Raw genomic sequence first — 14,551 nt, 5'->3', positions numbered from 1 at the left:
TTATTTACAGTAAAACATAGATACTAGTTTAAATGATGATAGATGCAATCAAAGTAAAAAGCTCTAGCTATACTTGTGTAACTAGGAGTCAGTTTTAAGCAAAGCATATTGTATATTAATGTAAAGTTAAAGTAGGACAATCCAGAGTTGGTGGCTTACACGCTCAGATACCCGTTTGTATTGCCTTGAGATATGTTTCTAAAGCATCTTATGATATGTGCTTATCCCACAGGGTTTGTGTATATTTTAAATATGTTTATTGTAATGTGCTCTGACATCACATTTGATCCTTATGTTTAGAATACCTTGTATTTGAAGATCAGCATGTCAGTTCTATTTCTATCTATTCCTGCAGTGCATTTCTAGGTCCTAAAGACCTTTTCCCATATAAGGAATACAAAGACAAGTTTGGAAAGTCAAACAAACGGAAAGGATTTAATGAAGGATTATGGGAAATTGAAAATAATCCAGGAGTGAAATTTACTGGGTACCAGGTAATAGTTTGCATCACAGTCTCTTGTTATGTCTCATTCTTTGCTTTTAACTCTTATGCACCTGTGTAAAGTGTCCTTCATGTTAGTACTAACCTTCCATTCATTTGAGGTCAGAGTTCTTCTTTGATTAAGTACCAGCTCTTGCCCAGAAGAGCCTGAGTTAAGTGGACATTGAAAAATTGACTTTGGCAGCCACTTGAGTCATTAATTGAATCAGGATTACACATGCTGCTAAGGTTAGCTTCAATCTTGGCTTCAAGCAACTCTCCTACCTCAGCCTCCCTAGTAGCTGAAATTAGATATATGTGCCACTGTGCCTGGCTCCCATAGTCCTTTATTTTGAAAATGTTAAAAGTAGGCCAATATCTTTAAAATTAAAACATAGTTATTTTTTTCCAGTTTTTGTTCCTGCTCTTTTTTTTTTAAAATGTAATTGGCTAATTTTTTTTCCTTAGACAATTCAGCAACAGAGCTCTTCAGAAACTGAGGGAGAAGGTGGAAATACTGCAGATGCAAGCAGTGAGGAAGAAGGTGATAGAGTAGAAGATGGAAAAGGCAAAAGAAAGAATGAAAAAGGAGGCTCAAAACGGAAAAAGTCCTACACGTCAAAGGTCACTGAAAACCCCTCCTACTGTTATGTGTCCTGCGTACTCTCCGAGGCTTCCGGATTGGGTGGGAGGGATAGCTCTTAGGCAAAGTACTTGCCTAGAACACGTCGTTCAGCACCACTTCCCCCCCACCCCAGCCCAGCACACACTACAGACTTCAGAGCAGCAGTGTACCCAGGAGAGGAAGCCAGAAACTGTGCGGTGCTAAGGGAGTCACTACTGACTCCTCGGGGCTGACTTGCCCTGAAAGTACAAGCTTAGTTGCGGGAGGAGGGCTAGGCATACAGGCTGACCAGACACGGGATTGAGCAGGTTGTGCGGGAGTGAGGAAATTCAACTCCATGGAAAAGGAGAGGGGAGAGAATAACGAGTTAATAAATACATGTCAATGGTGGAAGGGGTTCTGAAGGGAATGAGGTCAGGAAATCACACGCTAGAAAAGTGGCCAGACCTTTCTGAAAAGACACAGCTTGTGCTAAAGACTTGAAAGAAGGGTGAAGAAGAGCCATGTGTGGCAGAGGGAAAGGAGTGGAGCAGGAAACCTGAGAAGGCAAAGGTCTGGCAGGCACCTAACCTCAGCGCAGGCATGCCCAGATCCTGAGGAAAGAGAGAAGGTAAATGCTGACGGGGCAGACTTGTAAGCTGTATCAATGACTTTAGATTTTATTCCAAATGTAGCAGCAGCAACGTGATGATTTACAAAAGAAAAGACTAGGTCTGTTATACAGTATGTCAGGTATTTGTGAAAACTGTCCTGTAAACACTACAAGCGAGACATATGGATCCTTAAAGACTTACGGTTCAAGATTCAGTAGTCTTTCACATGATTGAATACTTGAAGAAATGATTTCTATTTAGATTCTTGTCTTTAGTGGCTATATATATTTAGGAATCATCTGAGAAAACAAGTACCAAGAACCTCTCCGACTATTAACATTTTCTCTTGGCAGTCTTTAAAATCCACCTTGCTAGCAGACTGGTAAAATTGTATGAATTTCCTGTGTTCCCGGTTGTGTTATTCTCTGTGTACCTTATTGATTACAAACATGATGGCTGGGGCTGGAGAGATTGTTCATGTGGGTACGGTGTTTCCTGAACAAGCAGGAGGACCAAGGTTTGATAACCTAGCACCCATCTAAAATCGGGCCCATGCTGCTCGGCTGTCACTCCTAAGCTGGGCAGGTACTGAGAACTCCAAATTCACTGAGAGACCCCATCTAAAGATAGAAGGTAGATTCAGGCCCTTCGAGGATATCTATGTTCTGGTAGATAGCCCTGCTCCTGTGAACATACAGGCTAAATGGACACAGTTGGCATTAAGTTAAATTTTTTTTAAAAAGCACAAGCACGTGCAGTTGGCAGGGGAGAGTAGTGGGAGGGGAGAGAAGGAGTTGAACACATGTGCATACACACATATACCACAATAACACATATGTGCATGCACACATATACCACAATAAGCAAACAAACAAACATGACTGCTTCTGATGGGGGATAACATTTATAAATGGCTTTTAAAAAAATCCCTCTCAAACTGTTTCTTCCATTGCATTTATTTTTAGACTGAATTTCTTTTAGCATTTTGGGTTTCACTTAAACATCCATTTGGGTTATTTTTATTTAATTGATTGTCTGCTGAGCTTCTATGGGATGTGTTTGCAACCCTAGATTATGTAAAAGCCACATACGATTTGTAGACTTTTAACAACAAACATGTGACCTTTAAATGTCATTATTTCATTACATGGTTCAAAGATCAACAGTACCAAGACTCATGGAGTTAATACTTTAAAGCACTGAAGGGGAGGGCTAAGGTTTATCTGTTTAGAGGAGTGTTTTACTTAAATAAAGTTACAAGTTATATTTAATTTCAGCTTCACAGTCACTTAAGAACTGTTTAATTTTTTTGCTATTGGTGTTTTTTGCACAATGCTAGGCAAATACTCTACCACCTGAGCCATAGCCCAACCAAGAATTTTAACTTTTTAAATAACATTTGTATGTTAGAATGGAGGAAGGGTTGTTTTTGTTGTTGTTGTTATTTTGGTTTTGGTTTTTGACTTTTTTTTTTTTTTAACTTGTAGAGGCACAATCCCAGACTAGCCTTGAACTCATGTCATGGTAGTCTTCTTGCCTCAAACTCCCAAATGATATGATTGCAGGTATTGGCCCAGAAGCCAGTCAGAACTCTTGCTTTTTCCTGTCAGTATCCCATAGGGGTCCCATGTGTATCAGAATCCTGTGAACTGCTGTTGACAGGCCTTAAGGCCCCAGCACTGCTAATTGAGAGTTTGTAGGAAAAGATGGGGAATCTGGTTTCCAAGTGCACTGACATGGGAATAGCACTTGGAGAAACTACCTCCTGCTCTAACCCTGGTGCCTTTTCTGGATTCCCACTGGTTTCTTTTTGTTGAATGTGTTGAATTTCTCGTAAAGTTGAGTAGTCTCCCTTTGCACTTAAAACTAGTAGTCAGTAAATCTTCTGCAACCTCCCAGTTAGGTAAAGGATTACCTCCCGTCTCCTCTATTTACCTAATCATTTACCTGTGGGGAAAACTTCAGTAATCAAAAGAGCGAAAGGATAACAGATCTGGAGAAAATTATATTATCTTTTAAGGAACGGTATAGCTATTTCATTTTACGCACTAGCAGATAATGAAAGATATAGATTAAAAGTATTTGTATGCAAATGATTTACAGTTAAGGCTTATCAAATTCTTAAATTAACTAGTAAAGATGCTAAAAGAGCAAGAATTTTAGTTAACAAAGTAGCCATTAGACATAAACCCAATTCAGTACCACACTAATAAAATAGATGATAAACACCAATTTCAAACAATTATATAGGAATTATGATCTGAAGAGATTTAGAAAGTTAGTTTGGCAGCTAGACCTCCTGCTAAGATACTAAATATTGTTACCCGTTAGTGGAAGTACAGTGATGCCCTGGTTCCCGTTGGTATTGAGATTTGGTGTTTGTATCATGCCAAATGCTGAGAAGCATAAACTAAGTGTTATTTGCAAACATCCTGCACAGAGTGTATGTGTGTGTTTGTGTGTGTGTGTGTGTGTGTGTGTGTGTGTGTATGTATCTCGTGATGTACATTAGGCTGAGAGTGGTAGATCAAACTGTTATTTGAGGATTACTGGATAATGCAGTTAGCATATTTCAACTGTTACATGTTAGTTACTAAAATGAAAAAGTTGCTGTTATATCATCATATGGAATCTTTAACTGACCATGCTCCAAACTTTGTTAATAAATCTTTTTTTTTTTTTTTTCGGTTTTCCGAGACAGGGTTTCTCTGTGTAGCCCTGGCTGTCCTGGGACTCACTCTGTAGACCAGGCTGGCCTTGAACTCAGAAATCCGCCTGCCTCTGCCTCCCAAGTGCTGGGATTAAAGGCGTGTGCCACCATGCCTGGCATAAATCTTTTTTTAAATATAAAAGTTAAAAGTAATAACATTTTAAACTAACATTTTGAGTGTACTTTGTAGCTTTAGTTCAGTAAAATAGAAGGAATGTAATGTGTTCTGTCATGTAACTGGATGATCTTTCTCTTTGTATTTTACATTTATGCATTTTGAATTTATTTAAATTGTGTGTGTGTGTGTGTATGTGTGTGTGTGTGTCACCGGCATGTATGTATATACAATACATGTGTGTATCGCCTGCAAAGACCAGAATGGGGCTATGGGGTCCCCTGGAACTGGAGTCACAAATAGTTACGAGCCATCATGTCGGTGCTGGGAACTGATTGAACCCAGGTTCTCTGCAAGTAAGTTCTTTTAACCACTGAGCCGTCTTTTCAGCCCATCTTTGTGTTAAAAACAACAGCACGCCAAACACCCCCACCCCCAAAAATAAATGATTGTGTAGGTAAGGGGCTGGAGAGGTGGCTCAGAAATGAAAAGCACTTACTGTTCTTGGGGAGGACCAGAGTTGGCTTCTCCTTACTCACATCCGGCTTCTCACAACTGCTTATACCACACTGTACACACACACTCATGCACAAACAAAATAATACAGAATTTAAAATCTGATTGTATCAGGGGCTTAAATTTAGTAACTCATTTCTGGAAGGCCAAAAAGTAATTTAGTTGAGTCTACTTACCTTACTTTTTGTTTGCAAAGTATTTGAAAATTAATTTCTTTTAAGTTTCCCTCTCCCCTTTTTACTTCTTGCCCTAGAGAAATGGTTGCATATAGCCCAGGTTGATCTCAAACTCATTATATAGTCCAAGGTTGCCCTTGAACTTGAGATCCTCCTCTCTCTCTCTCTCTCCTGAGGGCTGGGGTTACAGACATGCACCCTCATGCCCAGTATATATAATGCTATAATGCTTCAGACTCAAACCCAGAGTTTCCTACATTCTAGGCAAGCACTACTAGCTGAGCTATAATCCCAGCCCTCAAAACTTCTTAAGAGGAAAATGAATTTGACAGATGAGAAAGCAAAAATGTTAAAGGGACTGCATTAAAACAAACTGTCTAGCTTTTCATTCACACAAGCCATTAGTCATTGTTTATGTGCTTGGAATTAAACTCATTTTTTACTTAAAACAAAAAGCCACTTACGAGCAGTCATCAAGGGGACCCAGTGGGTGACGTCACTTGCTACCAAGCCTGATGACCTCAGTTAGACTCAGGAACCACTTGGCTGGAGGACAGAGCTGGCTCCCACAGGTTGTTCTCTGACTTCCACACATGCAGTGGCAGGTGCATACACCCACTCAAATACATACTCATACACAGTAAATAAATGCAGTTATAAAAAGTCAGGGCTGGAGAGATGGCTCAGTGGTTAAGAACACTGACTGATCTTCCAGAGATCTTGGGTTCAATTCCCAACAACCACATGGTGGCTCACAACCATCTGTAATAGGCTCCAATGCCCTCTTCTGGTGTGTCTGAAGACAACTAAAGTGTACTCATATACATTAAGTAAATAAATATATCTTTTTAAAAGTCAAAAAAAGTCTTTTAAAAGGAAATGCTAGAAAATCCTACATTTCATCATTGTGAATAAGACATAAAATTGGAGGCATCCTTTTTCTAACTTCAGTACTGTTCTGCCAGGAGACTTTTGATGCAAGCTATAGTTTGATTTCAAATGCAAGATGACAAAGAAAATAGACTGGTTTACCAGTATATCTTTAGTGTTTAAGTCATTACCCATAGTTTAAAGATTAAATTTTTTGTGTTGTGCTGTGATACAAAAGCTTTGTCCAGGTTCTTTCTGTGTATATCCTTAGCCAAACTGCTGCAAGGATTCTGCCTTGAATGCCATATGTTGTCTTGGAAAGTTGACCTCACTTCTCTGGCCTTTGGTTTCTATTACTCTGATGTGACAGAGAAGGACATGATGATTTTGAGCATGCCTCCCAGTTCTCATGTCTCCTGAGGTAGTAGGGACTCACCCAGTTATATTCAGGCCTGTTGTGGGTATCTGTGTAGTCTAGATTTTAATATCACACTTCTTACAAGAACTCAGGAGTTGTCTAGTCTACATCTGCTTCCTTTCTAGCTAGTTATTAGAGGCCCAGGGCACTAAAATGACGTGTGCATCATCACCTGGTTCAGCCTTGGGCAGTGCATGGTCTCCTCTGTATGTGCTATGTCAAGCCAGCCACACAGACTACCCTACAGCTCCTTGTGCACCTCTTTACTTACATGTGTGCGTTTGGAGCTCTACTTTTGACTCTAATTCTTAACTTGTCTAAATGTTTAGAAGTCTTCTAAACAGTCCCGGAAATCTCCAGGAGACGAAGATGATAAAGACTGCAAAGAAGAGGAGAACAAAAGCAGCTCTGAGGGCGGAGACGCTGGCAATGACACGAGAAACACGACTGCAGACTTGCAGAAAGCCGGTGAAGGGGTGAGGATGTGCTGATGGTCTCCTTATCTCCTTCCTGTCGGCCTTAGAAGACATTGCACTTGGGATCAGTGTCCATGGCCTAATGTTAGGGGCCGGTCAGTCAGCTTGCCCATTCACAAAGCCTGCATGACTGGCTAGATGCTTAGAATCTCAGGACGAAAGAGAGCCATGTGGAAAGTGTACCTTCTTGAAAAATTCAAGCTCTGAATATTACTTTTTCAAACTACATTAGTAACTATAGAGTATTTTAAAGTAGGTTACAAATTATGATACTATGAAATTTAACAATTCTGTTTTTTTGTTTTTGTTTTTTGTTTGTTTGTTTTGAGACAGTATTTCTCTGTATAGCCCTGGCTGTCCTGGAACTCACTTTGTAGACCAGGCAGGACTCGAACTCAGAAGTCTGCCTGCCTCTGCCTCCCAAGTGCTGGGATTAAAGGCGTGCACCACCACGCCTGGCTACAATTCTGTTTCTTTTATTACAAAGTCGATGGCATGTCCAAAATAGAATATGTAAATGAAGTATCCTTAAGATAAATATTAAGGATGAATTAATAAGGCAGCTATATTTCTTTACCTTATGCTATTCCCCAATAATCACACAGAAGAGATAAGATTTATTCAAAGCTTGTTTCAATCACTGAGCAATTAAATGATTGCCTTTAGCTCCCCTGCTAATCTGGCTCTTCTGACCCCTCCTCCTCGGTGGCTCAGATCCCTCCATCTGCTGCTGGTCTCCTCTCCCCGCCCCTCTTCGCTGCAAATGTCCCACCCTAGTCTCTCTCCTGCCCAGACATTGGGTGATCAGCATTTATTGACACGGCAGAGAATAATGGTAAGAATGTTTACACAAACTTAACAGGAGATTCTTGGTATAAGCATCGCAATGCCATGTCCAGGTATGATATGAGGGCAGAGAAATAAGTACTTGAATAGCAAAGGTAAACCTTCCATAGTGCACAAAACATGAGACCTACAGGAGTAGGAGTCAAGCTCTATCTGAGCACTGATATTTAAAATACCCATAGGGACAGATTTACTTACCTTGACTCTTGTTAAATGCTCTTGACTTAGGCATTTACAGGCAGGTCCGCATTCATAGTGTGGTAACGGTCATTTGTGCACATAGGCATTTCCCATAGCATTTCTTCTTTGTACACTCCTCGTCTTCACATAATGACCCATGAAGGCTGAGCACTTGAGCGCAGAGCGCTGGCCTAAGGATTGACTCTTGCTTACAGTGATGGAATGAGTGGGTGAATGGTGATGCCCACCAGGTACATTGTTACTCTGCGTTGGGCTCTGATTGTGTCTGTTCTTACCTGTTCATATCAGTCCCGTGCCTCTCAGCTCTGTCTTCTTTCATCTCATTTCTCCGTCATTTCTCTTGAAGTTTGGTTTCAGTGTTGTCTTACTCCTGTCACTCAGGTTAACCTTCCTCAACATCCTCCTCATCCCTCCTCTCAGTATTTGAGACAAGGTCTTGCTGTGTGTATACCGCTGTCTGCCTCACCGTGTAGCTCAGGCTGGCCTCAGATCCATAGCCCCAAGCTTAACCCTCCTGAGTGCAGGTCTGCAGGGTGCAAGACACTTGCTCTGTCTTGCAGCATTTGGTAGCATTAGGCAGTTTGTTCTGACTTTCTTTACCAGCCACTATTCTCTTCTGCTTCCCTCAGGCTCCCAGAACCCTTCCTTCCATCTGTCTAGGTACACTTCCTTAAAAGGCCACAGATCTGTCTTGTCAACATTGTTCAGTTTGTTAATGAGTTTTTTTTAATGATGGCATTTACTCACCACTGTGCTTCTAAGGTTTATTCTTTTGGTTAATAAAAAAAAAAAGTTATTTCTTGGGGTGCGCCAGTCACAGCTTGCAATGGTCCATGCATGGAGGTCCCAGGACACCTTTTGAGGAGCCATACTCTTCACATTATTCCTGGGGATCCAGCTCAGACCTTGAGCTTAGCAGAAAGTGCCATCTTGCCAGGCTTTATCAGTTTTCAGTGTTTTCATTTATATGGTATATATAACGCTATGTGAACACAATTTATTGAGTCTACTATTAATGGATATCCAGCCTGTTTCCAGCTTTGGACAGTATTGTTAGAAGCATTTTGTCTCCTAGTGTACATGCTCAAGTGTTTTAGGTATGTAACCAGAACTGACGGTGGCTTTCAGCCTTATCAGTTACTTTATGGAGGAGTCGGCCAGTTTATGCTCAGGCCAACAGCATATTAAAGCCCCTGTAGCTAACCTGGTGTTATCTGACGTTTATTTTTGACAACATATTGGTGTAAAGTAGTCATTGTGTTACGAATTGTAACGCAGTATGATCAATGATGAGGTCAAGTTGTTCTGCTTTGTTTCTATCAAACAGCCATGTTTCTTTTTTATGATACGAAGTTCTAGGGTGTTCACCTATTGCCCCATTAGACTTTTTTCTTACTGGTTTATATGACTTCGCTTACTCTGTAGAATGTTTGTGTCCTATCTGATCACTTTCTTTTGCTTTAAAAAAAACCATATTTTGTTAACTTTATTATATTCAGCTGTTCACATTTCTTTCTGTGGTTAGCAGTTTCTGTCTTTACGGGTAACCATGTCAGCCTTCTTACTGAGATTGTCTGTAAGTTTCTGTCTGGGTTCTCCTGGGTTCCCTTGGTCAATTACCCACCCACCCTAAGTTATAGTAGCTTTCTAAAGAGTAACGATACTTCATAAAGCTGACGGCCTGATGGTAAACGTACTGTAGATACTTAGTCATGAGCTGGATAGAATGCTTCAATATATGATTTATCAAAACAAAAAGTTAACAGTGCCATGACCTTTAGAAAGCAGAGAAGCATGAGATGAGTACATATCATGGGACAGTATTAGGGCAGAAAGGCAGGTATGTGGATGCTTGCTTGGGATACAAGCTTATAAAAACACTTGTGTGATTGCTTGTTTTCCAAGGAAACAAGGTCATGGCTTGAGGGGGTGCAGGAAAGAGTGCTGAGGTTTCACAGGAAAGGACAAAGTTTTAAATAGTCTCTTACAGGAGGAGGAGAGTGAACGGACTTAGGAAATGAGAATACTTGTTGAGCTCGTGGGGCTAGTGGGTGTGCATCTGAAGTAAGCAGTGGGAGTTCAGTTCATCTTGAATACAGTAAAGGAGGTTGAGGCCAAGGAGTGGGGGTGGGGTGGCTAGCAATAGAATCCAAAAGATGTTTATTAATTGAATTTCTTAGTGTTCAGTTTCTGCAGTTTCTCATACATTCTAGATACTAATTCTCTGGGGAATGTAGAGTTGGCAAAGGTTATTCCCCACAACACAACAGGTTGTCTCACCTCCTCCTTCATCTTTTCCTTTACCTTAACAGGAGCATTTTAATTTCCTTGTGATATTTTTCATGCTGCTGAAGCCTTTAGAAAGTCCTTGCCTGTGCTTATGCCTTAAAATACTTTGCCTATGTTTTTCTTCACTTTATTCAGGTTTAAAAAATTATGGAGAATTTCACACATACGTATGAGGTATTTTTGATCAGGTATTGATCCTTCCAGTCCATAAGCATGATAACCCCGTCCATCTCCTCTTTCCAGTTTCTTTCTTCAGCGTCTTCAGTTTTCATCGTGAAGGTCTTCAACTTCCTTAGTTAGACTTATTCCTGGGCATTTTACTTTCTTTTACAATGAGATGGTTTTCTCTGGTTCTCATCAACAGTGTATAGCAAGTGTTTTTGATGTCTGTATGTGGTCTTTGTATCTTGATCCTTTGTTTTTGTGGTCTGAGAATTCTCTGGTGAGACTTTGAGGACTGTCAGCTGCACTGCATGTGAGGATGACTTCTTTATCCACATCTCTAGCCCTTTTAGTTCTTGTGTATAGTAGGGCCTTAAAGGTCATTGCATTAAGAACTTGTCTAGTTTCCTTCTGTTGCTGTGACAAACACTGACCAAAAACACCTTGAGGAGGAGAGGGTTTATTTGGCTTACATTGCAGGTCACAGTCTGTTATTGAGGGATGTCAGGGCAGGAACTCAAGCAAGGCAGGAGCTTGAGGAGGAAACAACAGGGGAATGTTGTTTGTTGGCTCACTCACTGGCTTTCCCATTGGTTTGTAGTCAGCTAGCTTCCTTATATAGCCCAAGACCACCTGTGTAGGGATGGCACTGGCCACAGTGCGCTGCGCTCTACCACATCAATCATCAGTCCAAGACAGTTGCTCCCAAACATGGCCATAGATAACCTGATCTGGGTAGTCTCTCAGTTGAGACCCTGAGATAATTCTAGGCTGTGTCAGGTTGACAGCTGATGTTAACAGTGATAGAATCTGAACTTTTTATGTTTTGGTTCAGTCAAGTCTCTTAGACTACTTGACACTCAGGTAGCTTTCACTTGTTTGCAAATACTGGTTATTACTTCTTTACGCTACTGCTTTGTTGTGGTTTACTGCTTCATGTATTGATGTATTTTATTATATTTTAATCAGGTTTCTAAATATCTCTGTTTTTTTAGAAGTCTTTAAATGTCAAGAAGCTGTCACATGGAGGATTTAATATTATAATTTTCACTTCATCAAATTTTATCACTAGCAACAAATAATATATTTTTTCCTATGAATTAGAAGTCACTTTATTCTTTACTAAGTGCCAATAGTAAAGTTTTTTATCAGTGTATAGTAACTTAATAACTACACATACACACACACACATATCCTGGTCCTTGTCCACTCCCACCTCCTGCTTATCTCTTTCTGTTTCCAATCTAGAATCTGTATGTGAGAGAAAACAAGCCTTCTTTGTCTTCCTAAGTCTTGTTTATATGTTTTAACACAATGATCTCTAGTTCTAATAATTTTTCTTCAAACACCATAGTTTCTTTTAACTGAGTAAAATGAATGTGCATGTCTGTGTTTCTGTCTGTCTGTCATTATCTTTATCCTCTCATAGACACCCAGCCTGATTCCATAACTGGGCTCTTATCGTACGTGCTACAATAGACATGAGTGTACATGTACCTCTACTGTATGCTGCCTTGGTTCTTCATATATACATATTCAGGATTGGTATATATGAACTGTAATAATTCTGTCTCATTATTGATTTTTTAAAAAATTTTATGCATGTGTATTTCAGAGGGCAACATTGAAAATCCTCTATTATTCTCCACTTTTAAAAAAAAGAAGAAGACAGTTTCTCAGTAAACCTGATGCTCACAGATTTTGCTAGGCTGACTGGCTAGTGCCTCCCCTATCTCTGCTTTCCTCTTATGAGCACTGGCATTACCAATATACTGTTATACCAGGCTTTACATAGGCACTGCGCTAGGGATCTGAATTCAGGTCTTGCTGCTCAAGCACTTTACTTGTAGAGCCATGCTCCCAGCTCTTATTTTCAGTCTTTTGGGGCCCTCCATACAGATAATAATAGCTATGCTAATTTGTTTCCCAACAGTGTGTTAAGCTTCCATTTGCCACCTGTATCCTCCCCAGTGTTTGATGCTTGTTTTTTTGATGATGGATAGCTATTCCTGCTGGCATGAGATGAGATCTTACTGTAATTTTGATTTGCACAACACTGCTCAACTCACCAAATATCAAAATCATAATACCAAATCTTTTCATATAAAAATGGTATATATGAAAAAAATCTTTTTGGCTTCTGCTTGCCATATTTTGGGTATCCATTAGCTTTGCTGTCCCCTAGAGGCTCTTTCACTGTGTCTCTCATTAAAATACCTCAAGGTAGACTCTGATGACATTTTCCAGATGTCAGCCAACATAGCCAACGAAGAGCTCAAAAGGTGACCACAGAAAATGACCACCCAGCCCATTGACTTTTAGGTCAAGGAAGCATCAGGCCTAGCAGATATCCAGAATTCTGTGTCCAGTCTATAGATACCATTATGAATTGAAAATTAATACATGTAATCACAGTAGTTATAGTAGACATTTAAAAGTCATAAACTCTACAATTGCTCTACAAGAACCCATTTAACAGCGCCTTACTTAAAACAAAGAGGTGTGCTCTTAAAGTGGTCACACTGGTACTATCATCTCCTCACTGCATGACAGTACTCCGAGTCTACTGTTGGATTTGCTTTAAACTATTCTTTAATATGAATTGAGCTGTTAAATGAATTTTCTGCCACAGTAAACAAAGAATTTATTGCCTTTCTCACGTAATATTAATAAAATACACTTTTAAAGATTTCTTTAACAAATTTTCATTATCTGGGTATCTACCCATATTTACCCAAGGAAAGAGTCCTCCAGAGTATCTGTGAGTATAATCATATGGTTAGTGTTTCATTTACTGATAAATCAGTTACCAGGCATTATATTTCTCAAGTTCAAAGGTTGTAAATATGCCTTTAAAAGTTTAAAGATCCACTATTCTCCTTGTTTGGGGTAGGGACAGAGAAATTAAATGTTCTTTTCTGTGGGAATGGTAAGCTTGATAGCTTTTCTCCTTGTGAAAGGCCTATGTGATTTGACAGGGTGAGTGTAACAGGCTTTGCTTAAGAGGGAACATCTGCTCATACGTGTGTTGATTGAGTTATTTATGATAAAGCTGTTTTAAGGGGAAAATATTTGGGGCCTGAGTTCCCTTTTTTGCTCATCTCATGAGAACTAGAAGTGGTTAATATATTTAGGTTAATGACACAGAAAACAAAAATAATATCTCTTTGGGGAAATATAACCTGACATAATTTAAAGTGAAATCTAAATTTAGATGTAATTCTTGGGTTTATAAGATGGCTCAGTGAATAAAGTGACTTACCCCCAAGCCTGATGACCTAAGGCTTTTTTGGTTTGTTTTGGTTTGGTTTTCTGAGACAGGGTTTCTCTGTGTAGCCCTGGCTGTCCTGGAACTCACTCTGTAGACCAGGCTGGCCTCGAACTCAGAAATCTGCCTGCCTCTGTCTCCCAAGTGCTGGGATTAAAGGCGTGCGCCACCACTGCCCTCTTGACCTAAGTCTTGATCCCAGAGTCTACATGGTAAGAGAAGACCTACTCCAGTAAGTTGTGATCTGACCTTCATATGTTCACTCTATCATGTGCATATACACATACACACACAGACAAATAGACACACATATTAAAAAGGATAAAATATAAAAATTAAGAATTTAATTATTTTACAAAGCAGGAATATTTTATCTTTGTCATATGCATGCCATATAAGTTTTAAAGAAAATCTGGACGGTTTTGTTTCATCTGTTGTTTTTTTTTTTCTTTTTCTTCAAAAGTGCAAAGTCAGAGACTAGACATACTGAAGTTGTTAACGTCTGTACTTTGCTGCACCATGTGTGCCCCAAGTAACTAAAGTTGCAAGTATTGTGAAGGACAGTCTGCGTGCACCCAGATGGCCTTCAGCTTATACTGCTCACCCCGGTCAGACAGACCACCTCTCTTAGGAGTGTGGTGGGCAGCAGCAGTACTCACCTCCTTGAGTGGTACAGCATGTGCCACTGCCATAGCTTCCTCCACTGGAGAGGCAACAGAGGTTACCCCTAGGGTTTGTCTGGTTTTGAACAGGATACTAACGTAGCGTGTCAGTGTTTAGTTGATAGAAAGCAAAGCCTCTGACG

The 14,551-nt window shown here is 40.0% G+C and overlaps 1 protein-coding gene across 1 annotated transcript in view; it reads left to right on the top strand.

Moving 5' to 3' along the window:
• Window positions 1–14,551, top strand: part of Hdgfl3 (HDGF like 3) — a 53,204-nt gene that overhangs the window by 33,681 nt on the left and 4,972 nt on the right. The window contains exons 3-5 of the mRNA NM_013886.4: window positions 356–494; window positions 950–1,105; window positions 6,834–6,980. Of these exons, the coding sequence (NP_038914.2) occupies window positions 356–494; window positions 950–1,105; window positions 6,834–6,980 (442 nt within the window). The remainder of the gene's footprint in view (window positions 1–355; window positions 495–949; window positions 1,106–6,833; window positions 6,981–14,551) is intronic.

This window comes from Mus musculus, chromosome 7 (assembly GCF_000001635.26).
Source record: "Mus musculus strain C57BL/6J chromosome 7, GRCm38.p6 C57BL/6J".
NCBI lineage: Eukaryota > Metazoa > Chordata > Mammalia > Rodentia > Muridae > Mus > Mus musculus.
Note: the sequence above shows the minus strand (reverse complement) of the source record. Positions and strands in the feature narration are given on the sequence as shown.